Consider the following 27713-nt stretch of genomic DNA (forward strand, 5'->3'; position numbering starts at 1 on the left):
TTTAAATTGAATTTGGTCAGGGCAGATATCAGAGATTATTGCTGCTGCTGCCGTCGGCCCCGAATGTTCGACCGCAGTCGAAAGTTGTTAGTGAAAAATAATTAGCATAAATTAAAATTGTAGCCACAAAAGTTAATATGTTTTTTGTGCATAAATAATATTTATTTTGAAATTATTTCCATAAATGAGTGTGTGGTGTGTGTGTCCGGGTGCTGGCCACATTTAGCATATTGCTGTTGATATGTAAACATTAATGCTGATCGAATTGCAAAGGAGGTCGGTCGGCGCAACGTAGAGCTCAATTGCGATTTAAATCAAATAAAAAAGAAAAACCGTAAGGCAAATAAGTGAAATAAATTGAGACTTGATGCATCCAATTTTGCATCAATAATAGATTTTCGTGCAATTTGATATGCAGAGAAAAATGAGATTGTAATTAAAACGCTATATTAAGTAATTAATAACGATAAACTGAGGCAAACCAAAATGGAAATGGAAAAATACAAATGGAAAACCAATAAAATAAAATTAATGAGAAGCCTTAGCCTAAGGAGAAAACAGAAACACAGACACAAATAGAGCCAAGCAAATGAAAGTAATGTAATGAAAATGAAATGAAAATTAAAATAAAAATAATAGCAAACTAACCTATGGCAAAACACTTGGCGTTTTGGGCAATTACAGTTTAATTTTTAAGCCAATCAGCAAAATAAAGTGGAAAATTCCAGCGAACCATGCGAAAGGCTTGAATTCAATTTGAATGGGAAAACAATTGTTTGTGTTTGTGTTTTAGTGTTTTCAACAATTTTCATTTATTCAGTTTTTCGGTTTTTGCATAATTTATACATAGACATATACATTTATATAACATAACACACACATGTACAACTAAACAATAGTTTTCATTTATCAATTTGATGTTTCTCTCCATTCCTCTCGCTTTTGGTTTATTAATATCACTCATACGCCACGTGTGGCAGGTCAGAGAATTGGGTTGGCAGTCCATCAAGTGGCGTCGGATTTTTCATCATCCTGCTGCTGCTGCGGCGGCGGACTTTTCCCATTTCCATTCGCTTGTTGTTGTGGTTGCTGCTGCTGTGGTGGCGATTCCCCCTTCTCTTCCCCCAAATTCACAGTGGTCTTCGAGGCGTGCAACTCCGTCTCCTCGGGAATCACCTTGCGACCTTCTTGATCCTAGGAAATGTTAAAAAAATATAAAAATAAAAAGCAGGTAAAAGATTATTTAGTTTTTAACACAGATTTCTTTATGCCATGCGCAATGCTAAATTAATTAAATAAATAGGGTAAGTACAATACCATGCTAAATACAGTAGAACAATCAACTTTTTAAAATTTTGTATTTCAATTAAATATTTTATTTCTACCAATAGATAAATGTATTTAAGTTGTACTGCATTTTCTGCAGTTTAAGTGAGTACACAACCACACACTTCCATCCACTCGGTTTCGTTATTCGCACACATGCAATTAGCAATTAAAAAGGTAAATGCATGCAAAAACCAATTCCATAACGAGCATAAAAATTAACCAACCAATTTCGAAAAAAATAAAAACATAATTGACAAAAAAAGGAGGAAATAAATAGGAGCGGATAAAAACCATCCCGAAGTGTGGCCGCCATCGTGTTGTGCAGTGTAAAGTGCTATTTACAATTTACTCACTCAACTTGCTTTTAGTTTTTCCCTTTGCGCCCTCAATGGATTTTCATGCACATGCGGGCAAGAATAATCAACATGCATGCTAATTTGAGTTTGAACATGAAATTTAAGTGGCCGATAAATTATATTTAATGGAGTTGTAGTTCGATGATTCCAAGTGTATTCTGGTTATATGGATACCACCACATAATGAACGTGTTTGCTGTCGGGGCTGTAAATTATGGGTTCCTATTTAAAATCCCTCGAAAAATAACTAATCAAGTGATATAAAGCATTATAAAAATCCCTAGATTCATGGAGTTTTTATTTTAGGAAGTAATCTTTTAATCTTTGTAATTACTAAAACTTTTATTATATTAAATCATACTTGCAAAAATCAAATAATTTAATACTTTATTAAGCACTCTTCATAATAAGGACTTTCAGCTCGATTTGACCCCTTTAAACTGTTCCCTAATTATTCCTTGGGGTGTTTTTCAGCGGGACATGCTATTTTATGGCCCCTAGCTCCCCCATTCGAATTTCAAATGATGCTTCCATTTTTCCCCCACTCAATTCTCGATTCCATAAGCATTCCGGCTGAGTTCGCTTCGCATATGCACGAATAAACGAATAAACTGCAGCAGTTGCATCCGAGCTGGTTGGGTGTTTTTCTTTATTTTCTTCTTGTTTTTTGTTGGTTTATTGTCGAAAGGCATTTCCGCGTCATCAAACTTTTTGGATAATTCGCCATGCATCGAACGTAGTTTGCTCGTTGTTTGGCTTTTTATTAAAAAAGTGTTTGGGGTGGCTGAGTGTGGGATGGGCGGAAAATGCACCGGCCTTGCAGTTGAATGCACAAAAGTTTTCCAACAAACTCACGCACACAAACAAGTGCACCTACGTATAGAAATGCGCATCTTAAGTGCCATGTGTGGTGGAGAGCGAGAGGAAAACTCAAAGGAAAATAGGGGGAAAATAAAAGGATACACTGGCAGAAAGTTCAAGAAAATAATCGAATAACTTTACTAATTTAATTTACTAAACAAAAACTAATAGTTTGCCAACATTTTAAATTTATATTACTATAACAAATTTTAACATTTTTAAAAAAAATTTTGTTTTGAGCTAACACACAAAAGTATTTTATAAAATGTTGTACAAATACCTAAACACAATTTTGTATTCCTAGATAATACTGACCAGAATCGTTATAGGATTAGAGATTTTTTCTGAGTGTGCCTAGAGAAAGAGGGACAAGAATTTCTATAATGTTCCTGCTCAGTTCATTTTGTGCTGCTTTTGTTTCCATTCCTTTGTTTGGCTTCGAGTTGGTCCTTCCACATATATATATTTTTTTTAAACCCCCCTTTTTTGCCCCTACACTCCCCGCTCCTGTCCTTTGAAGTCCCTTTACAATGGGCATTACTTACGCGCAATTTCGCGTTCACTTTTTGTGCGTTATGCTGAAGAAGTTATTGGCCTCGACGGACAGGCTACGTATATAGCGCGCTATAAAGTCGTTTCTGGCCAAAATCAACAATGACAAATGTTGCCAACAGCACCGAATTACGTGGCATTCATTCTGCGATCATTCCCATAAATATTTCTATTTTTTTGTTGCCGTTCTTTTCTCTCACACATCGATAAATCGCCATTTCATAGGAAAGGAAATAAAAATAATGCTAGCACAAAAAAAGTGGAAGCAAAAGAAAAGTCTTCGTTTCTATGTGTGTGTGTTTGTGGAGGAAAATGGGAATTTTTCTAGCTACAAAGCAGCAGGGGAAAAAGAAGAGGAACAAAACCGGAAATCGTCGAAGGAAGTGGAAACATACACATGTACAAATGTATGTGCAAAAAACACATACACAGAGACGTGAGTTGGCAATGCTAAAATATTGAACATTCGATTGCGATTCGTCTCATACATGGTGCTCTAGCCAGAAACCGTGGTAAAAACAATTAAGAAAAGTTACGATTTTTAATTGAAAAACAGGATTTTGTATCAAAGATTTAACAAAATATTTTCCAACACAAAACCAAATAATTTTAATCGCTTTTGTTTTTGGAAACGTTATTTCTTTTTATAAAAGTAATTTGATTCCAAAATATAATACTCGAATTAAGTTAAATACCAGAAGATTTACACCCTAAAATATTTTATGCAAAAGTATATCAACTAAATGTATCTTTAAAGAGTGTTTCATTATTATCTTAACTTTCCATTTATACTTTACTTTTTTTTTTGCAAATTTCTTAGTTTTCCACGGTCGATTGAAAAGTTTGAAATCATTTGCCACATTCGAGCAGACGATGCCTTTTGCCTTGCTTCGCCTTGTTTGTTTATTCTATGGCATTGTTGTTCCTTTGCACTCCCCCACCCAATCACCTGCCGCCCTGCCCCTTCCCCTCCCCTAGAAGCACCACCCCCACCCTTAAAAACAAACATTGTTGCTTTTTTGCAACAGCTGCCATTGTTATTCCTTTTTGTCAACTTGTATTAAGTTCAACAACAAATCATTTGGCGTAAAACGTAAACAAAATCAAAGCGCATGAAAAAAACCATAGAACAATAGAAAAAGGGACATTTTTTAAGCTAAAATGGAAAACTTTAAAGGAGGGCGAAAAACAAATGCCAAATGGGATGTGAGGTGAATGTGAGGAGAAGGCAAGCTCAAATTGCTCGACGAGTGTGCAAAATTAAACTAAACTCAACTAAGCGTTCAGTTCAGCAAGGAAAGCTCAACTCAGTGACGGCGACTTCAGGGGGTTAAGGGGGTCGAAAGGGGAGGTGGTGCTTGGTTTTGTGGGTTATGCACATAAAAACAAGTGATGCCCAAAAGTCAAATGGCGCAAGTGCGGGCTTTAATTCAACGAAATAACTTAATGCCCGGATGGCTTGGCAAACTGCGACGCCAGAACCACCGCGTTCTCCATCCAGCCAGCTATTTTCCCGCCCTTCCACCCAGAGCCACCCATCAAAAAAAGCAACCAACAAATGCTGCAACGGCGCAGGGAGCTCTGTACATGCCATTGCATTTTCCAGCATCCCTGCACTAAGAGAAAAATATTGCGGTAATCAGAAAAAAAATGTTGTTGCATACTTTCTGAATACTCCATTTCCTTTCATTTTTACCCAGGGATCCGCACATGATGGTAAAAAACTAGTTATTATTTTGCAATGGTTTGGTAAAATTTTAAGAAAATTAAAAAAATAATATATTTAATGTGCCTTAATTTCTCGCAGTGCAGTAGTGCAATATCTTGGCGAATGATGCTGCTTCCTCGGTTGCTTTTGCTACTGCCATGGCCTCTGTTTATTCGCATTCAGTGCTGCATGCTTTCGGGCGCTTGCATCCCAGAACAAGCGATGCCAGAAGGACCCAGACCCAGGACCCCGGACCCAGGACATGCCATGCAGTCGCAGTTACATATGTTTGTGTGCCGAATTACCCTTTGCTCTGGGGTCGCATCGATTGGCTACAAATATTTGGCAGTACAATGTGTTAATAGAGGAGGTGAATTATGTGGCTCTTTGAATTTTAACAACTTGATTATAAATCCTCGAAAAGAGGTCCTTGAATTTCTTCGGTTATCTAAATTAAATTACCTATTAAAAAGAATTTTACTAAATTCTTTTAAATTTTCTTAGGCTTTACTTTATTTTTAAGAATATTGTTTTGTTACCAAAATTTATATTTTAAAAAAATTTAAATTAATAGCTCATTATTTGTTATATTCACTGATTCCTCTTGAATTTTCCTGCACTTTTACAAAGGGTAATTCTGCATTCGATCTTGCATGCTTTTGCTTCATTTTATTTTGGCTATTTTTGGTTTTAACATTTCGTTTTTGTTTTTTTTGTTGGATTCTTGTACATTACCATTAACATGGAGCTGGGTATTACGGATAAATCCACAGCGGGTATTGAAGTTAACAAACCACTTGGATACTTTTTCATGCGGCTGGGAAAAAATGTTGATTCCACGCCCTGTTTGTATGCGAATGGCATTTTTGGCTATAGCATATATTATCCACACATATAGTAAAAAGGGAGATGCACTCACACAGATACACTCACACACACACACACCCATATGATTTCACACACATACTGAAATCGAATAGAAAGCTCTCAGCTTTCTCTGGTTTTGGCAAATTTATTTTGCACAAAGCGAAGTTTTGCTCCTGGCTCGGGATCCTACAGCCGGACTGGCCTGCAATTTGCAAGCGTCGGGCTTTGCACAGAAAGAAAATGATTTGACTGATATATTAAAAATTCGCTAGCTAAGCAAACTAAAATAAATTAAAATAATTAACAATGACTAATTTTTCTTAAATTTACAAGACATTTGTTATTCTTTGAGAAACCGCCAAAAAAACATCTGTGTATCCGTGTAATGAAAATGTTATATTACAACGAAGATTTTTCTGTGTGTAATGACTATCAACTCCCCGCTGAGGCTGCTTCCCCCTTTTTTTAAAAATACTGTTGTGAACTCTTGGTCTTCTAGGGTTTGGTTTTGTTTTATTTTATTCCTTTGCTCGGTGATGTGTGGAGGCAAAACTGTCAGTTTGGTCTGTTTCGCATCGGAATGTTTTTGCAAAAAGCGAAAGAGCAAATGCCAGGGGAAAACTTTGTCTTGCTCATAAATTCATTAATTTGTTGTGTTTTCTCTTCCTCCCATTTATTTTGCTGCTGCAGCATTTGATTTATTGAATTATGGTTGCCTAGTTGCCATAAAAGCCTCGCCTCAAAGCATTGAAAATTAATTACGAAATTAACTTTGACAAGCGGCTTTGTGAGTGCAGATGGCTTGGATTGAGAAGGGTGGCGAGGGGATAATCAATTGCCGGACATATATCATGGGAAGTTTTTAATTAAAGGATAGCTTGGGTGAAACTGTTTGCTCGATTGCAATTGCAACTTGGAGTTGCCGGTTTCAAGTGCAATAAATTATTAAAAAATGTGCAAAGACTTTGACAATAGATATCAGACAATGCCAGATAGCTGGACAAAATTTTAAAATAATAAAATAGTATTTTCAGGATTTGAAAGTAAATGAAAAGTAAATAAAGTTTAAAGCAAAGATGGGTAACTAAATAAATCTTAGGAATTTTTAAATTATCCATAATACATTTCTATCAAAACATCTTTTGAATTCTTGAATGAATACTTTTTCTTTTCTAATTGAAAACTTCATTGTTTCATAATCGACTCTTAAAAGCTGCATTCCAATTCCATTTGCACCTTAAAAACCCCAAGCTGCTCTGGGGATTTGAAAAGTTCCTCTGCGTTCGGAATTTAAATTGGCAAAAATGGTGGCCAGCGGCGAATATGCTTGCCTAGAAAACAAAAACCAATAAACCCGGCTCGAATTCGAGCTGCACGGCAGCAGGAGGAATAGAGGAGCATCAGAGAAGCCAGAGAGAAATCGAATCCACTGGAGCGGCATCAAAAGAAACGACCGCTCGACAAAGGCAACCAAATGCCAAACACACAAAACAACCGCCTCTTCAAAGTCCCTCCCCCTGCTAAAAAGAGTTCACTGAGAAAAAAAACGGTACTAATGAGTTTAGGAAGTTTATAAATATCATTAAAAAATTGTTTGGGATAACAACAAAAATCAAAAAAAAATATATATTAAATGCTGATACTAAAATTAATTTTTTTTAAATATGTAAATCCAATATAAGCATAAAAAGCAGTCAAAACTTTAAAAATATTTTTTATAATCGATCATGAAGTTTAAACAAAAGAAAACTTTTTATTTTATTTTTTATTTCCTTTTTCTGACTTCAGTCGCTTTTTTCCTGAGTGAACGAATCGAAGCCGAGGCGGATGCAGTTGGCCCCGGCTTCCGGTTGTCAAGGCAAAAACCAGAGACAGGACACAGCCGGGCACAAAGGACACGCGGCAGCAGGCTAAAAAGTTATTGTGGCAACAGATGTTGGGTATTTAAAAACCAAACATACAACCGAGCAGTGGGTAGACCAAAAAAAAGCTGCCCATAAAAACAAAAAACAGAAATCAAAACAATTGGCAGCAATCAGCGAGACACTCAAACGCACACAAACACCCACACACACAATCACACCCATTCATAAAAAAGGACGAAAAAGGGGAGCTTAAATAGATATTTACTCACCTCCAGGACCACGCCCTCAAGGGCTGGCTGTGAAATGTTCTTCAGATTTGTGTGATTCAATTTGGGGGCACTGTCGGCCCGATTGCGACCCAATGATTGATTCGACGTCTTGTTATCGGCCTTGCTCAGCATCGAATTGTTCGAGGACTTGTGATTAATCTCCAGTGCCGAGCGCAGGATATCCACCTTGGAGGCACTCCCAATATTCCCGTGCCGGGGAACACCCCTCAAGGACTCCACGTTGTAGCTGCTGCGACGCACCGACAGATGGTCATGGATATCGGCCTGCAGAAATAAAAATCAATTTAAAAAGCGCGCCTCGCAGTATCATTAACAAAATACTGATTATAATCGAAGGAAAAAGCTTTGACAGGTAGACATTTGAAAAGGAAGATAAAGTATCATTAAGAAAAATGTAAGCAATTAAATTATCCATTAAAGCAAGCACTAATCTCATTTAAACTCAAAAAACTTAGACTTTATAGATAAATAAATTAATTACTTTAAATATGTTTACGTGATTTTCTAAAGCCTTCTTGATTAAGCCAAAACTCACCCGCGATCCCCTCGGAAGCGAGGACAAGCTGCCAATCTGATTGTATTTAATCATCAAACTCAGCCGCTCCAAGGACATCGAAGTGCCCTGCTCCTTTGTGGCCGGTTCGGTGAGCTTCTCCGTTTCACCGGCCTCCACCGTCTCCACCTCCTCCTCGGACTCCTCTGTAGTATGATCGAATTTGCGCAGCCAAATCAGATGGAGTAGCCCGTAGGCAATACCTCCGACCACAGCCAGCAGACCCATGTACCGAAAAGCATCTCGAGTTCCAAACTGACCAATGAGGAGTCCTCCAGTAAAACTACCACTGCCGCGCCCTTAAATTCAAGACACACCAAATGTGATTACATACAAGTAAAGGGCCTCATTAGAAAAGTACACGGGGAAAATTAGATTAAATATTGGGTACTACAAAATATGTAAAATATGTTTTCAAAAAATCTTTGCATATATTTGAACAAATTCAAATAAAACGAAATTTTGAAACAAAAATTTAGATTTTGAGAAAAGGACGACATTACTTAAATGTTCAATGAAAATTAAATTTAAATTTTTTTTAAGAACAGTTAATAGATTTTAGAAAATTTGGTTAGTTATAGAAATTTTACAAAATAAAAGATTCGCAAATTGTGAGCAGAAAACAAAATCATTTCAAAAACTCAAAAAAATGTATGTTTTCTAAAAATATGATACATTGCTAAACAAAATTTGAATGCTGATAACTTGATGTGCAAAAAATTACCAATTTTTCTACAACATGTTTTCTTTCTGTAAGTCGGTTACTTACCCAAACTGAAATGAGCCATGCCCAGGACACCAATCAGGGTGGCCAGCAAACTTTTGGGGGCCAAAATCGAGCAGTAGGTCGCGGCAGCCACCCACATAAGATGACAGGATAACGACTCCATGGCCTCGAACGGAAAACACCACCAGGCGTTCCTTTATCGAGGGAGAAGGGAATTGAATTTTGGAATTGCATTAGGCCGACATGTGACCGGCATTATTCGCACTCACTCGATGAAGGAGTAGCCCACCAAACGGCCGGCATGCGAGAAGAACGCGATGATAATCAAATTAACGTGCCCAAAGATCCGTGTGATTTTCTCTGCGCCATACAGGAAGGGAATACTGCTCACGGTGCCCACGGTAATGGTGATGCCTGGTTACAAATCAAAGAAACATTATACCTCTTCACATATTCTGAATAATATCTTAACTCACCCAGCAGATAGTTTGGAGCTCCCAGTTCCTTGAGGTACAGGAACAGGAAGCTCTCGATGAAGCCCCAGAAATTGCCGAGCACAAATAGGAAACAAATGAAGGCAATGACATGAGGCATTTTGAGTAGGTTCCACAGATCTCGGAACACATTATCGGCCGGCAGTTTCTCGCCCAGGGGCATCATTAGTACCGACATTGTGGATATGACCAAGAGTACGTCGTACGTATAGAAGGCAGCCGAGTAATCCGTATAGCCCAAGCCCCTCGAGGAGTAATCAATCATAATGCCCGTTATCGGCGAGAATATGGCCATGCCGATGCTGGAGAACAATCGCTCGCGTCCGAAATCGCCGCCATACTTCTCAATCATTGTCAATGCAATCGGATCCATGATGGTTACTCCGGCCGACAGCATCGTGGTGGCCAAAAATCTGGGGGAGAAATGGAAATATTTCAGTGCTAGCACAGATGTTTGAAGCTGAAATATAACAGAAAAATAATAAAGCGCAAAGACTTTATATTTGTTTGAGAAAAGAAATTTAAATTGTATACAAAAATGTTACAAACTTTGTTCATAAGATAAAAATTCTTTTAAAAGTTGTCTCACTTTTTTTTTTATTTATTAAAAATCCAATTTAAGTATTTTGTATATGGGCAATTCTCTGGGGATGTCAACCAAGCCAAAAAGCGTAAAACTTGAAAAAAACATATTTCTACATGATTTTGCACTGATATTTGATTCTAGTTAGATGGATCCTCAACTAAGCTAAGTAATATGAGTATCCTTGGATAATTTTACGGGGTAATACCGGTTATATGGACAAAAAAGTCATTTTTTGGTATTTTTTTAGTATTTTTTAAAGTGGCTCTTAAACGGTTTTTTTGACGTTAAGGTTGCAGAAAAACCACCTAGGAAAATGACGGAAAAAACTGTCGCGTGCGACATGTAGCGTGTGACAGTCACTTCGATACTAATAAAAAATTAACCACTCAATATTTTGAATTCAAACAAAATACATTTTAAAGAAGAAAGACCAAGGAACACTATGAAATTAACTGCATTAAAATATTCCTTCACGTTTCGTTACAATCGAAAGTTAGGCAGGAAGTCAAAAAAGTAACTTCTATTCGTGTCGCGTGCAAAAGTCTTGGTTTTTTTTATATACCTTAAAAATGAAAAACGTCCCAATGTCACCCCTAGCACATATTTTAGTGCTAATCAAGACCTTTAATTTGAGCCTAGTGCCAAAGGAAAAGAAGAACTGGAAGATAGTATTTTTCACCTGCAAAGCGTACGAACGTCGCGTGCAACAGCAGAGAATTGCCCATATACAATTTTAAAATCTCATTAAAGTATAAAAATATCCTCTAGAAAATATAGACTCTAACTCACCGTAGCAAAAAGTAAACCCAGAAAATGATCTCATCGGTCTCTTTATAATCCGGTGGACAGATTTCCGGTGCATTCATGGTGAAGGTACACCGTTGCATCATGCATTTTACAGCTGCCGAACCCATATTTGTCATATTTGTGCGACGAACCAAGCCGCCACATCTCAAATCCAGATCGTCCATATCGGTGAGGTTTATCTTGCCCCTGACCAAAAAGTCATGACCAAATCGCTGCCGAATATCGGTAACCGTCTCATTGGCATCCTGTTCGATCTCCATGCCCAGTTGCTCGGTTGGATCGGCGAGATCGGGATGCATTTGCAGCATAAAGTAGGTGGCGTCGTCATTATCGGAGTGCACCCAACTGGTCCAAGGCAACTTCTGTTGACTACTATCCGTTACTGTGGGAAAATCAAATAAATATAATTATGGAATACAATAAAAATATTTTTTTAGAGATTATGAAGTTAAAAGTCAGAATTAGAGTTCCCAACTTTTATAATGCTAACTTAATTCTCCAACGCATTTTCGCAACAGAGCTGTAGTTGTAAGTCCTTTCCCCTTCCCATTTTCCCCGCTATGTTGGAGTGAGTTTTTCACATAATCGGACAGGCAGTAAAATTGCTTTTGCACTTTTCCTGCACTTTTCTGCACCCCCGAGAAGCCCGACTTCTGGCTTGTGTCCTGTTGTGTCCCTGATGTCCTGTGCTGGCCATGCATGACCAATTTCCAATTGTGCCAAGTGTCAAGCGTACAGCCGAGTGTAATGCCATCATGTTTAGTTAGTTATGCACTTTTGTCTGCTGCTGTAGAAGCCCCCCTTTTCGTGAATTTCCACATTGTGATTTCTGGCCAGGACATTACCAAAGTTTCAGACTCTTCTCAGTTTTGTTTAGGTGAAATGGGGGAGGCAGTGTGAGAGTTTTGCCAACATCTGATGTACTTTTGACTTATGAGTAGAACATGATTTGGGTTTCGCACTTCGGGGAATAGGGGAATCCGTGCACTTTGTGAGCTAATGTGGAATAATAGTACGTAATAGAAACATTTACAGATTGATTGTAGAAATATACTGCGTGTATTATATTTATAAATAATTCCGTATATTGACAGAAATATTTAACCAAATCTTAAAAAGAATGTAGCTTATCCCAAAATCTAATAAAAGTCTCTATGTTGAAAGCGATCCCACAATTTTCTCCTTGCCAAAACAAAACTGTTTACCTAAGATATTAGCCCAACCGCAAGCACTCTCTTTTCCATCTCCATTGGAAATATTTTCATTTTACCCTCCTGTCTATTTTCCCATACCTAGTGACAGGCAGCCGCCCACTTTTAATAATGTGGAATAAAAACGCCTTTCTGTGAAGTTTTTTTCCGGAGAATTGGAAAAAGTTTCCCCCGTAAACTTTGGCTCCACACAAAACGACAGGCTTTAATGACAACCACCAGCCACCGCACTCGCACGCACTCAGACAGGTTGAATTATACTTATTTTTTGTAGTTTCATAGAGAGTCGACTCGGTCTTTGGCTTTTATGGACCAAGTTATTCTCGGGCTCTGCTCCTGCTACTCCCGGTTAGCAGCTCACAAAAGACGGAAAAACAAACTAATAAAAGTAAAACACACACGGACAGGGACAGGAACACGGACACGGACAAGGATACGGACACGGATACGGACACGGACATCGACACGGACACGGACGGAGTATATGGACATCAATAAATGGCTGGGGAGAGGATAGGAGAGCATTGCAAGTCGACAACAAGTAAACTGAGTGGAAGAACAAAGGAGCTACTACATAGAAGCAACCTGCAATGGTACACTTTTATAAAAATGTATAATTATTTTAAAAATATTGTTACGAAAAGTGATAATATTGTGATAAAATTATTTGTCATATTTTTTTTCTTTTCGTTATTTTAATATCATTATAGAAATAAAATTATAAAATTAACTAATTAATTAAAATTTATGAAACTATCAAAAAAATTTATTAAAAAATTGATCAAAAAATTTAAAAAAAAATATTTAGGGTGTTCAATTGCGTTGCAAACTTTGTAAAGTGTAAAAGTGTATATCAATTCCAACAACAATTTCTATACAAAATAGTTTTAAAGGCCTACTTTTGAAAACTATTTTGTGTGTGCAACGCAATTGAACACCCTAATTGCTTTAAATTGTTGCAGTGCCTTTGATTAAATATTAGAAAAAACAGTATAAATTTTTTCGAGTGCACATCCAACTGGCCATGATAATAACGCTGTGGTCAGTCGGTGGTTGAGCAAGGGGAGTCCACTGTGGACGGGTTCATCACGTCACTTACAATTCAATCCCTGCATGGACATGGCTGACAGTTCGGCTGACGATGACGAGGACTGGCCGGGCTCCAGGCCCACCTCCTTCAGCTGGGACATTGGCGGGAACATGGTCGATGACATATTAAGTACTTCTTGGTATCTGCTCCTCGTTTGCGTTGCGAATAATGCTGGCAATGATGACGCCGGCGATGTGGTGGTCGATGTGGTTGGTGCTGGCGATGTGCTCGATTCCGAGGAGGGTTCCATTGTGGTCGTCCTTGTTGTGGTTGCCGTTAGCTGGGATCTCTGGGTGGTCGACGTGGTGATGGCCGGTCGGACATCATATGCCGGGGTATTCGTGTAAAGCTGAGGATTAACTTGCTCCTGCATCAAACAATAGTCGACGCACTGATGCACGGCCAATTCCAGCTCCGGTTCCTCCGGACATTCTCGACTCGGACACGGAGACCACCAGACCTGCGGACGAAAAATACGAGGGGGGAAAAAGACAATGGAATGTATTGGAAATTAGAAATGGGTAAAAGGATTTGTGCAAGTAGCGGCAAGGCTAAAAGATGTTTAGCAAAAGCTTCGAGAATCCCTGAACATTTGCTCGGACTCTTTACATCGATTGTTTGAGCTGCTAGCAAATGAGATGGGAAATAGCTTTAAAGACTTCTGGGTTTTTGTTTAATAAATAACTAAAAATCATATATCATTACGTTTTTTTTGTTATAGTCAATATCTCAATGATATATACATAATATCTACATAATATCTACACAATATCTACACAACATCTACATAATTTCTCATAAATTTATAGTAGTTATCTAGTCTCAGTATATTTAATATCTGATGGACCTTTATATTAACTTTTTTAGTTCCAAAATTCCACTTCATCAGACTTCCTTTAAAATAAAATCGTTAAAGCCCTAGTAGGCCACAAATATTCCATCACACCTTTCAGCTCTCTGTTCAGTTCAGTTCCCAGTTGCCAAGCTATAGGTAGGTCATACAATCACTCAAGGGAAAACCGAGGAAAATCTAGAATGTCTTCTCTGCCGACCAAGTCCTGGAGCATTCAATTGCGCGAACTGGCCAGCTCGCCCTTTGCCATTATTGCGCTGACCTGTGTCCTGGGATATGTGGCCTATATGAAGACCAGGCGCCAGCATGGAACCTACGATGATGAGGACTACGAAAACGAGGGACACCGCAAGCTGCCGGCTCCATTGACCGGACTACGTCTCAACCGCAAGCAGTTGGCCAAATATAACTCGGAACGTCCGGATAAAACCTATTTAGTGGCCCTACTCGACGTGATCTATGATGTCTCGAGTGCAGCTCATGATTTCGGACCCGGGGGTAAATATGCCAAGCTTTCGGGAACCGAAGTGACTGGATTCATCAAGAAACAATCGTTTTTCGAGATGCGTGACTATGAAACGTATTTGAAGGAATGGCAAATGATGCTGGAGGATATCTTCTATCCTGCTGGCAAGCTAATAGAAGGTGAAAAGAATTTGTTCGTTGAGAATAATAACAAAATGGATTCAATAGAAAAAGAGGAAAAGGTAGAGGAAAAAGTAGAGGAAAAAGTAGAGGAAAATGTACAGGAAAAAGTACAAGAAAAAGTAGAGGAAAAAGAGAAGGTGGACAAGGAACCGCTACAGAAGATTCCCGAACTTTCTGAACTGGATTTGGCTTCACCAGATGAGGGAATCAATTCCGATTGCGATTCTCTGCGCACTGCCTATGATGTTCTGCCTGAACAAGATGAGCGCGTTGATGAGGATGATGATGATGATGAAGAAGAGGAGTTCTCTGACGCCACCCAGGAGGCTAATGTGGTCCTAACCGATGAAGCTTCCAGCCAGACCATATGGAATGAAACAGATGTAACGATGGTGGCCATTTCATAAAGCCCCTCACCTTCTCGCATCATCCATTTGAAATCCAGACAAAAGTGGCACTTAACCCATCATAAGCCCCCAAATATGAACTTAAGCCCTTAGCCATTATAACACAAACATAAATAAAAATCTTTCGGATCTTATGTGTATCTGCATTTGCAGCACTTACACCGAGAAAAACATCAAACACTTTTTTACATAACTCAAAATTGTATATGGCTTAAGATGAGGATTTGTAATATATTCCTATCAAATATATGGGTTAATGTGTCAATAATTTATTATTTTATTATTAGCTATCATGTCTTTTCTTTCACATCCGCTTTCTGACAGTGTCATGCCTGCGGCCATGTGTTCGTGTTTCTGCATATATCCGTTACCAATTTTAATGCGAATTCAATAAGGCTCTTTCAAGGGTTGCAAGGGGCTGATTGGGCGGCAGCATCGAGCGCTCTCGCCTGCAATAATAAAATGGTAATTTCCGTTCACTGCCGTCATCGGCGGTCGATGCCAAATAAATTTATGCCAAACGGCAAACCGAACTCGGGCTCTATAATGGCATAAAATAGTAAACCGCAAGCAACAGGACCTGGCCAGTGGAATACAGGGATACACGGGATGTGCTACATGAGACTCCTGCTCCTGGTCCTGCTCCAAGGTGGGAGATGTCCGGCGAACGTGCAGAATGAACACAAATGTAGCCATAAGATGCGTTTGCATGCCCTTATTGCCCAGCAAATTGCTCTTTAAAGGGGTATTAATAGCTTGGACTTGGGGTTTGAACAGGTAAATAAATGATTTTATTTTTAATAATAAATTGCTTAACAATTAACTATATTTTTGAAAATCTTTCCCTAAACTTAAGTAGAAAAGTTAAAATAATTAATAACAAATAACTGGAAGTTAGGACTTGAACAAGTAAAATAAGCGGAATTATATGAGTAATCCCTTTTACCTTTAGTCTTGAAAATTATTTTTTATATATGGGCACTTCCAAAATGTCGCTCGGGACATTTGCACACCTTTAAAGTTGAAAAAAAATTGTAAAACAATGGATTTTAATTTTAATGAATTTGCTTTTCTTTTCACTCTTCCTAAGCTCTATTTTTGGTAAAAATCTTAATTTTGCACCACTTTTAGTTTTTAAGATATCGGTAAAAAACTGCCGTATTCGCTCGGGACAAAAATAGAAGTGGATTTCGGGGAAGTTCATACAACACCAGAAATTAGCAAATTCTGATGGAATATTTGAATGCGATTTTTTTTAGAATGTTGTTCAAACATGTCGTTGTGAAATGCTTTTGGTTTTACTCAAAAATTCTTTGCCGTTTTTTTTTACGCAGTTTCAACCACATTCGCTCGGGACATGTCGCTCGGGACATTTTTTCCGACTGTTTTGTAAAGCGGATTTCTTTACCTCTATCTCTCAATTGCTGGATGTTTTGCTTTTAACTTAATAGTTTAGCATGTGAATGAAGCATTCAGTACAGAAAAATGTCACATATTAGCATTCCTATAGGATAAATTTACAACAGAAGACAGGTCCAAAAAATAACAAAAAAATAGCCAAAAACTGATTTTTGCGTATATTGGTGGGGTTTGTCATAAAAATAATCAAACTATACTCCAAATTTGTAGTTAAGCTCAGTATCCAACTAATTAGAAACTAATATCGGGGCAAAATCATGTGGAAATATGTTTTATTCAAGTTTCAAGGTTTTTGGCTTGGTGGACTTTTTTTTGGAAGTGCCCATATCTAAATAAAGTAATGTTTTCCGAGTGAATAGTTTTATCAAAAAACAAAAACATATGGTTATATTATTTATTTTCTTATTTCCCGTCTTTAAAAGATTTGTAAATTGTTGTATAATTTTTATTTTCTAATGAGAACTATTATCCTTTTCCAAGGGTATTTTGCATTCGCCTAGTTTTCAACAGTACTACCCCTGTTTGCTGCAGCTATTTTAATGGTGTTATTGTATTTTATGGGCACATCATAAATACAAATTCAATATACGCCCGTGCCAAGTGGGATTGGCCGCCATTGGATGCGTGTGTGTGCGTATCCTGCAGATACATTCGTGAAATGAGGCGAGTGCTGGGGCGTCTTTTGGCCAAGGGCCAAGGACCAAGGACCCAGGACGAAGGACCCAGGATCTCCCCCGAAAATAACAGTTCCATTGCGTTTCATTACGACTAACGGCAGTGGCTGAAGTGCGATTGTGAGTGTGAGCAGAGGAAAGATTTTAATGTGTGTGTGCAAGTGTGTGCATTCGTGTTGGTGTTTTAGTGCGGCTTAAGTGCTGGCAAAACGACACTAAGATAAATGTACGTGATACACAGGCACGGACATGAAACACTCACACTAGCACTCGGAAAAACCCACACAAAGTACCCCTAAAAATAATGGTAAACAAAAAATATTGCTATTATTTAAACAAATAAAATATAGCAGGGGAACCACAGCTTACAATTTTTTATATGAATTTATTTAATATATTTTATTTACATATAAAAATTCCATAAATATGAAATATATTTTTCTGACTTTGCAGAGTAATTGTTCACATGTTTCTATTATTAAAATTTACTAAAACCTTTTCTGTCTCAACTTCGTTATTAAAATTAAATTCCATACCTTAGATATTTTGTATTAAATTACTTTCAAGCTTGTGCAGTTGTTTAGCAATATAAGAAGATTTTTTTGTTAGTGCTTGTAAACCTGATGTGCACTCGGCTTAAGTGGATTTTTTGGCACCGTCTAGAAGTTCTAGAAGAGCCCGAAAATGCTTCCCCGCTCCCGGAAAATCTTGTAGTTGCTTCTGGTGAGCTGTTTCTAATGCGTTCCATTCGCTTGCCGGCTGTCAGGCTGCGTTGCTGCTTCTGTCATTTTCTATTTTCTATTTTCCATTTTCCATTTGAATTTGTTTAGCCTCGGCCCGCTCTCAATCGTAAGGGCCCTTTGGCTTCGTTTTACCATAATATCCCAGTCATGCGGATGTTTCCTCCCTCTACCTCACCACCTGCAAGTCCATAATTCGATTTATGTAAAACTCTTGTAGTCCTGTAGTCCTGCGACTGCTGCAATTTGCTGCCCGGACTCGAGAGCTGCTTGTGTCCAAATGCAATTGCCAAAAGGTGTGAGACTGTCAGCCGGCTGCCCCCCTGAAGTCCATAAAGAATATGCAATCTCGAGAGGATTGAGCGGAGCTGAACTCTGGTCGAACACCTCGGGGAAAAGCTGCTGTGCTGCCTCTGAATGTTCGAATACCCCAAAATCTCTTCCTGGCAGCCATAAAGCATGTACTCAAATTTGTTATGCCACATCTGACCGGCTTAAAGGACCCACAGGACCCGAAGGACACGCAATAACATCCAACCCCCAAAGCCGGAGTCAGAGTCGTTTGCATTGATACGATCATAAGCATAAAGCGCACACACACACATATATATATCGATATCAATAAAAAGGAAACGCTGAGGGAAATCAAAGAAATTCTGGTACAACATATACATACATACTATATCCTTGAACCCCATCGCCGCCGCCCTCTTTCGGATGGCATGACATTTATTTGCTTTATTTCGATGATTTTACATGACGCAAATTTATGCACAAATGCAGATAGAACCAGAAGCAGAACCGAACCAATGGCAGCAAAAAGACCAAAAAATGTGGAATACAAAAATATGAAAAAATAGGAAGGACTATTTCAGCTGCTGCACTCACACAGGGTGACAGAAAAACATGTGCACTCGAAAAATAAATTTATTTAGATTCATCATATTTTAAATACATTTCTTTGCTATGTTTAACAAATTTAAATAAATTTATTTAGATTCATCATATTTTAAATACATTTCTTTGCTATGTTTAAAGACAAGTTTTCATTATTAGAATATTTGGAATTTATTTTTATAAAAATTAATTATTTTATTTAACTTGCGTTTAGTTAACAAATATATTTTAGCATTTCTATACAACCTTAAAAACTAAGTATTTAGTTCTTACCAAGAATACAAATATATATGTTTTAAAAACTTGCGAATTATTAGAGGCATAAGTTTCAATGCAGCTTTCAAAAAGAGGTCACCTTGATCGCATTTGACCAACAAACTGACCAAAAATATAACACACAAAGGGAAAAGTAAAATTGATTTTCAGAAAATTCCTAAATATTTCGTACATAACAGTACTTGAGAGTTAATAATTGTTCCCCTTTTGTGCTTCCATGTGTCCTTTTGTCGAGTGTCGAGAGTCACTTGAATAAAGGAATAACTGCCAAGTCTGGCACTCCGTGCGTATACGTGTTATTTGCCCAGCTCTATCTGTGTGTGCGCTCCGTCGCATTGCGTATCCGCTCCGTGGTGCGTTTGTGTGTGCGCCAGCATGTGGCATGCTGCTGGGAGCTCAGAAATCGGCAGGAAGTTGCCAAACGGAACGAACGTGGCATCTCCCTGTTTTTATTCGCAGAATCGCGCAACGCGGCAACGTGCCACGCATTAGATACACACATACCACGATTGTATGGGAGTTTTTTGTGCTAGTGTGCGGGTGTGTTGCATGTGGCAACATTATGTTGCTGGCTGCCTCGAATAAATGCCGGCTTTTATGTAGTTCTTCGCTTTGCCACATCCTTTGCTCCTTGGTTCGCTCCAAAATAGAGACATGCCGTGACTGAAGTGAGACCATTGTGAAAAGTGGAAAGAGGGCTTAAAAGCAGTTCCGAATGGCTAAGAGGATGCCGAAGATTTTTGGCAACTCGCACGCAACAATTGCCATTGAAAATTATCTAAGGGGCTGCAATAAATTTGCTGCTGGAAAAGTAGCACACTTTAAGATTTAAATTGGAATTTAATACAAAGGAATATAAATTAAATATTTGATACTGGCTAACTTATTTGTGGTTGAAAAATATTAACTTATTTTCCGGAATTTCTTTAGACAGCGTTTTCAAATTTTCATGTCCAAAATCTTAATTTAAGGTAATTTGAACCTATTAAAATCTACGATATTAGTTAGATAGTAACTACACTACAGTCAAAGTCATCGAGAAAATGGGAAATGCATGAAATCGGGGTACGTTAAAGTGGGTGAGGAAAGCGCTGGGTAACCATGAAATAAGCGCATTAAAACTGTACAAGAGCAACAGCTGTTTCCCCATGAGCAGCAGAATAATGCATCCGGGAACTTTTGCCCACAAGGGAAAACTCAGAGAATCGAGGTTGGAAACCGCAGCCACGTCATTTTTAGCTCTTAACTAAACAAGCGTCTAAAGATATTTGCCCACGCACCTCAACCGCAGCCCCCTAAGCAGATTACAGTCTTCTCCAAACATTCAAACTGATTGAAACGAAGTCAGCGCGCTTTAATCGATTAAAGGTAGAACTTTTCATCGCTTTAGAGTGTGCACAGCAAAAAAGGAAATAGTTTAAGTCATAAAAATATAGAATATACGAGGAGTGGTAATGATTTAATACTAAATAATATAAAGTCCGAGCTCTGAAGTATTAAAATGTATACTAAATATTACGAAGTTTATATTTTGTACTTTCATTTTTATACCTAATTGAATCAATTTTATTATTTTGAAAGTATTAATTTAATACGAACTTTAATGATGCAAATTTCACACTCAATAGTGTAGAATTCATAACAATGCTTTTGTTTCTTTGAAAATTTTCTTTTTGGTGTAAAATATTTCTTGTATTTTATTTCAGTGTGTGGAAAAACTTACCTCAATATCGCCGCTGTCTGGATGTCTCAATACGAACGCCGATGGCACCACGCCCGGAATCTCCTGCTGCGGTATAAAGAGCAGCGAGTGATGGAAAATCGCATTCAGGAGCAGACTCATCACAACGACCGGTTTGTATTTGCCAAATTTGTCAACGAGGAAGCCTGTGGGGAAAAAGAAAGAATCAATTCGGGGAAAATGTAAGCGAAATTGCAGCAAGATGTTTGAAACTGCATCGTCCTCAAAGTAAGTTGTCTACAATTTGGCTGCGGGCTTTGATTGGTTGCCAGCAGCTTAAATGCAGTTTAAGTTGGATTTGCCACACCAAGGAGACAAACTGAAAAAGCTACAAAATTCTTGAATGGAGCCTCTTAAATTTGTCACAAAAAATCTTTAAAAACAAGAAGATAAATCTTTGATTTATTTAATAGATAAAATGTAGAATTTAATATTTGAAATTTTTTAATTGGCTGAAGTTTACTAATATATTTAGCTTTAAATTTTTTTATTTATTTGTTCGATTTACTTGTATTAACTTTGTATTAAACTAACTTCCTGACTATTAATAAGAACTACTCTTAAATAACTGCATTTCATTTATTTTTTTATACTACTTAAACTCTTTTCTATCACCCTATTTTATTTCGCTCATATATCTTAAGCTCGTTTCGCCTTTATCGCTCCGCCACTTGAAGCTTTCAAAGCCATTAAATGCGAGTATCTAGGATGATTATAACGCAAGTAGGATGATCGAAATATTTGATGTCGCAACTTTACGAGAGCGTTTTCACTTAGCTCACATTTTATATATTTTTCCCCGGCTTTTATGTCCGACAATTTGACCAGCTTTATGCACTTTTCTCTACACCCTCGTCTCTTTGTTTCAGTTTGCAGCTCCCCCAAACATTTATCTGCAGCGAGTGTCCACATAAAATGTTTAAAAACCTTCGCTGTCGCCAACATTCCATACCGCAAATGCATTTTTTAAAATGCAAAAGCAAATAAGAAGAATGGATAAAAAAACGGTGGACAAAAGGAAGCGAATGCAACCACACGATGGGGGCACTTCACATACAGACAGTCAAAGGAGAACAACAAGAACTTTGTTTAATTGTCATTTAAACTGCAAGTGAATTAAATTATTCGCACTCGTCCGGAAAAGTGGCCTGGTCTAAAAAAGAAAAATGTTTTTGCATTGAAAAAATTTGCAGCGTTGGTGGGTAAAAAACCAATCAAATGTCGGCAGTTTGGTTGAATAAATGTATATTTACGAAACGAAGAGCTTTTTAAATCTTTGTGTTTGGGTAACGATTTTATTCTCTCCTGTAAATCATACAGACTTATTTGATTGCTTTTTAAATAAAATAATTTTTCTATAACATAATTTTTACTTTTTTTAATGGAAATATTGTTTTTAAAGAATTTACATTAAATTCCGGCTTTTATAATAGTTTAAAAACCCACAAAAACGCTTCTTGGCCAATTTCGCTTGGCTTGATTTTCGGTTTTTGCTCTCGTTTTCATGCTCGAGTAATCAAACAAAGGAAAACTTTTAATTAAAATCGACGCACCGCGCTAATTAAGATGCATTAAAACAATTAACCGCCCACCTTTCTACTCACCTGTTATGGGCGGGCTAAGAAAAGTGGTGAAGGGCAGGGCCAGGTAGATAATTGCAATCTCCTCCACCGTGAGGCCAATCGACTGCATGTGAATCGTCAGGTAGGGCAAAAGGGATGAGGTGGCTGCAATGACAAAAGAAGTACAGATTATTGTGCGAAATTATTGGGAATCGAGAAGGAGTACTTAATTACAGGAGGACAGGAAATGTGAAGAAAGGGAAATTGCTCAAACGAAATGATGGAATTTCGTTGGGGTTAATAAAGCCAGTCGAAGGTAATTACAATTTGTGGGGAAATGAAGCGGAGAAAAAGAGCAGAAGGATTAGGTTCGCCACAAAAGGTTATTGAAATTGATGGATGTCTGACAAACCAGTTTGATATATTTCCATAAAGCCCTCTTTTTACTCAATATACCTTTTAAATTTTTTTACCTTTCAGTTTAATTACTTTGACATTATTTTTATTTAATTGATGGACATTGGGCAAACACAAGAGAGTATTAAAAGTATTAGTATTTAGTATTATTTATAACCCTTAAAATGATAATATTAAATTCACAAAACAGAGAAAATGTATGCGTGACCCAAAAAAATATATTTATAATTATCATAACTAGTTGAAGGCTTTTTTTAATAAATTAAATAGATTTAAGACCACAAATTATTTTATCTTAAAATTATAATATCATTTCTTATAACCTTTAAAAGGGGGCACTGCGTAACAGAAAATCGAAAACGGGCAACAGATAATCTTCCTGCATTTTAATAATTTATGGACATTAACGCACCGAGCACGCGTCACGTGGCTGCAGTCAAAAATGGAGGAAAAAGGAGGAAAAGCGCGGAGAATCGTGGATGGGAAATAATGGCAACAAATTGGGCGAAACAGGGAAGCAGTCACATCCCCAATTTTTCCCCAGCTACCATTTCATTCCACAGCCTTGACCAATTTAAATGCAAACACGCCAAGGATCCCGAGCACGTAAAATTCTGTGTGTGTGAGTGTGGGCTCAGAGGGGAAAAGTGCGTGTCCTGAATAAAATTCGATTGTTAAAGTGCAGTTAACACTCGGCCTCGGAAAATGGCGGCTTGAATTCGTTTTTACAGCTCCTGCATCGCCTCAGATAATTAACAATAATACGCCGTGTGTGTGTCTGTTTGTATTTGCTCAATGCAATAACAATTAATTGCTCGTATTGCCGCTGCTGTTTCTTCTCTTTCCCTTGCGCTCCGGCGGAAACGGAAACGCAAGCATGTCAGGGTTGTTTGGCTTGGCGGCCATTCATGTTCGTTCGAGTTCTCGAGCACAGAAAGAAAAAACTTATCAAAATCGATAAAATAAATAAACTTTAAAAAATAATTGGTTTTTAATAATATTTTAATCTGTAGAATATTATAATATTTTGAACGGTAGTTTATTCCCCAATACTTTTCACTGTTTCATAACGTAAGAAGAAAACCCTCACCCAATTAAAAAAATGAATATTGTATTCCTTTTCCTTACAATGTTGTACCAACCAACCAACCAAAACAGAGATTCAGTACAAAAGCAAAAATAGTTTTAATATCGTTCTTAATTTTGTCTGTGCAGCTGGGCAGTGTAAAGTTTTTCCTCGGTTTCGTTCGGTTGGGATCTGTTCCTGCCACGCTGTCATTCGTAATTAATGTCCCTTTGCCCATTTAAATTCCTCATTCTCCCCAAAAACCCACTTTAATAATTATTATTCCGTTTTTCGCCTGTCGCACATATTTTCAACTATGCACAAAAGTTTGGTAACACGTTCAGGCCATCTATGCAATTTGCAACTATATTGCACTTTATTTGTGAATATTTAAGGGGACAGATGGAACCGACTCACAACTGACACTGACAAATGCAAAATGTGCTGTCAGAAATATTAATTGCACTTCATTTATTTGCAACTTTTTTTCGGGGATTCATCGACCGGTGAATAGTGAATTGACATTTAGGGCAATGGTTATGCTGGGTAATTTAATTTCAGAAATTAAAGTTGATTGATATGAGAGAGAACTTCCGAAAAAAAGCGTTACACAAATACTAATAAATATCCCAATCAAAATTTGAAGTTTAAAACCAGTTAAAGCTTTATATTTAAAGTTGTGACAGAAATACATCCACAAACATTTTAATAAAAAAAATTTCACGAAAATGAAAGACCCAATTCAAAAGATCAAAAGACAAAGACGACAGAACAAAGGCCATAATTCAAATTGATTGAATCGAAACGAATATTATACAAATAATTAAATGAAGTTAATTAAATAGCCAAAGGATTCTTATGCAAACAAAAGGCATATTTCAACAACTAATTACAGTTCAATATATATGCATTCATATAAAAGAATGAATTTCCCATATTTTTTCTGACGAGTACTCTATCTCTTCAAAAGGCATATATTATTTTAAGAAAATTTATAAAATAATCGTCGACTATTTTTCAATGCTTTTGAATATTTTAATATTTACAATTGATATTTAATTAATATACGTTACAACTTAATTGGAAAACAAAGAGCAAAAGGAACACACAATTTTACATGGAAAATTGATTAAAACTGCATACAAAAAGAATTACATTTTAAAACAAGCAACATGTCACAGAAATATGAAAAGGCGAAGCCGCAATCATTTTAATGATGCGTCCTGAAATTCCTTTGTCTAGCCAATGAAAGGTATTAAATTACATTTTATATGGCCACACACATGTTCTAAGCCAATTAAATTATTTCTGTGAACTTTGCACTGCCGAAAAACCGAGACGAAAATAAAAGAAATGCCGAAAACTGAATCCTCGGCTCAACTTTACCCAAATAAAAAACGCATTAATACTCATTTTAGTGACAAACCGAGTTTAATGGCAAAAGACAAAGGGAGGTGGGTGGGTGGGTGGGTGGTTGGGTAGTGAAATGTTTTTGCCATTGACCGCCAGAAAAAAAGCATTCAGAAAATGGCGCACGGTCAGAAAACGGAGGCAGCTACACAAATATACGTATGTATATGAACACTCGTCCAAGGCAAATCAAAGTAAACCTTTCTCAAGCTTAAATCTCATAAGCTAGATTTATTTACAAAAGACCCACACACACCCCCCACACACACATTATGAATGCCTAATTGCCACACGCTGGGAAAATCTGCTCAATGTGCATCAGACTCTCTAACTGAATTTATACAAATGTGTTACATCTTTTCCCCAGCCTAATTGATAACTTCCGACCAGCCCAGTCCCCTACTTTTTGGACTCGGGGGAATTCGTGGAGTGTGATAATGAATTCAGATTCACTGCCAGAGAATAAGTCGGTCCCCCGGACTTTGCTCAACAATTTTCCAGCTACTGCATCGCCTATAAATGGTATTTGTTTTGTTGTAAAAAAGTGAAACTGTACTTTTATTCAATAAATATTCAAGCTTTTGATAGGAAAATATTTTTAATTAATTATTAAAAAGTGAAAAGACATTCTATATGTTTTCTTTTTAATAACTTTTAAATTAAGGTTCTCAAAATAAATATTTGACAGTAAAAATTTTTAAAAACTCATATCTATAAATATCTAAATATCTATAAATATCTGGAATTCAGCTTAAAAAAATATTAGCTAAAATAAGAATTGTCACCAAGATAAAAACTTTCTCCACAGACATTTAATTTTCCCTTAATTCTGGTAATATCTTTTACAAACAACGTGTCGTATGCGTGATATCGGTAAAAACCAAGGCAAAACCAAGTGTAAATATTCCCCGCTGTAAAAATGTCTTGCAGACTCATCACATTTTTTTGTACTTCTTTGCTAACGAGGTGGAAAACATTGATAAAAGCGATTTCTAATTGGTTTTTAATGATATATATTTTTTTGTACACATTACTCACCGCCATACATCACGAATAGAGTTATTTTCAGCATTATCAGGTTAGGATTGATGCCGCGCCGCACGCAGAATTCTCCGAATCGCGACAGCTCCACCTTTTCCGTAATCGCCGGATCCGTGGCCATTTCCTCGCTGACCATTTTCCCCATTTTCCCGATTAACACTAACACCTGGCTATTTGCATAGACTCGTCGACCGTTTTGAAGTTCGTTTCAATGGGGGAAAATTGCCACCGATCTAAGTTTCTCGGTCACACACAGATACGCACACAGACTAACACATTGCGAGGCACTCAAAATTAAATCCCTAGTTTATTTTGCTTTTTATGATTTCTCTCGCTGGCTTTTTCTTGTGATTTTGATTAAATTCAATTGAAATTTGTGATCATCAAGGCAGGCCAAGCCAGTTGTTGTTGCTATATATATATATTACACACCAAATCACAGTGCACAATTCGCTTGAGTTTTGTTTTCCACAACTTCTAATACTTGATCTTTGTTATTTTCAATTAGCTTTTCCGTTTAACCCGCACTTTTCAAGGTTTCCACTTTTGCTCCACTTTGGGTTTTTCCTTTCGATTTGTTATTCCAAAAATTCACTGCGTGCTTAGCTCACTTTCTCTATTTATTTAATAATTTCTTTTTTAGTATTCAGTTTTACCGCTCGAACTTTTCCAGTCGCCGTTCGCCTTGTGACTGAGCTGCAGGAAAATGAAAATCTCTTATCAACCTCTCTAGGCTATATCTCCAGATCCCCAGATCCCCCAGATCTCTGAGCACACTGATGATCATAATGATGATGCTGATTCTAACTTAAATTGGTTCGCTTCTCAGTGTGTTGGTGACAGATCTTGAGATCTCTTCTTGTTGGTGTTTTGTTGATGCGACAAGATCGCCGAGAGATAATGTCTCCCGTATTTCTTGAATGGAGATAAAGAGCCAACGAAACCTGAGCGACGGCTGACGTGCGACAATGTCGCGATCTCCGCCAGAGTGACTGGCAGATCGGAGATCCGGAGGAGGTCCGGGGATCTGGAATCTAGCGAAAGATCACTTGGTAGGCCAAGGTTCACCCACCGGAGGGGTGAGAGATATGAACACTGTGGGGATTAAAGGCAATTCAGATACAGAGAAGGAGAGAAAGAAAAAGCAGCAGAAGAAACAGTAAAAAAAATAATTAAATGATTCTGGTTATTTTTGAGCTACAAATCTATTTTTGGCATCTGTATCTGGACATTACTTGATGTAGTTGGATTTAATATCTAAAATCT

The 27713-nt window shown here is 37.4% G+C and overlaps 2 protein-coding genes across 3 annotated transcripts; one reads left to right on the top strand and one right to left on the bottom strand.

Moving 5' to 3' along the window:
* Positions 1 to 788: 788 nt before the first annotated feature.
* On the bottom strand, positions 789 to 27339 carry LOC108065995 (major facilitator superfamily domain-containing protein 6). 2 transcript variants are annotated; one of them, XM_017154301.3, is made up of 12 exons: positions 26445 to 27339; positions 22556 to 22678; positions 20934 to 21097; positions 13306 to 13756; positions 10978 to 11377; positions 9585 to 10015; positions 9378 to 9522; positions 9151 to 9302; positions 8364 to 8680; positions 7808 to 8092; positions 5542 to 5649; positions 789 to 1194 (listed from the first exon to the last, which is right to left on the bottom strand). In XM_017154301.3, the coding sequence occupies exons 1-12, from the start codon at positions 26590 to 26592 to the stop codon at positions 1006 to 1008; spliced, it is 2913 nt and encodes a 970-aa protein (XP_017009790.2). In that variant the 5' UTR covers positions 26593 to 27339; the 3' UTR covers positions 789 to 1005. The 2 variants fall into 2 exon arrangements, with proteins under 2 accessions (XP_017009790.2, XP_017009791.2); XM_017154302.3 differs by lacking the exon at positions 5542 to 5649 and having other exon boundaries at positions 26445 to 27338.
* On the top strand, positions 14254 to 15492 carry LOC108065997 (uncharacterized). The gene has a single exon (XM_017154303.3). The coding sequence runs from the start codon at positions 14332 to 14334 to the stop codon at positions 15202 to 15204; it is 873 nt and encodes a 290-aa protein (XP_017009792.2). The 5' UTR covers positions 14254 to 14331; the 3' UTR covers positions 15205 to 15492.
* Positions 27340 to 27713: the final 374 nt, after the last annotated feature.

The sequence above is a fragment of the Drosophila takahashii genome, chromosome 2L (genome assembly GCF_030179915.1).
Source record: "Drosophila takahashii strain IR98-3 E-12201 chromosome 2L, DtakHiC1v2, whole genome shotgun sequence".
NCBI classification, from domain to species: domain Eukaryota; kingdom Metazoa; phylum Arthropoda; class Insecta; order Diptera; family Drosophilidae; genus Drosophila; species Drosophila takahashii.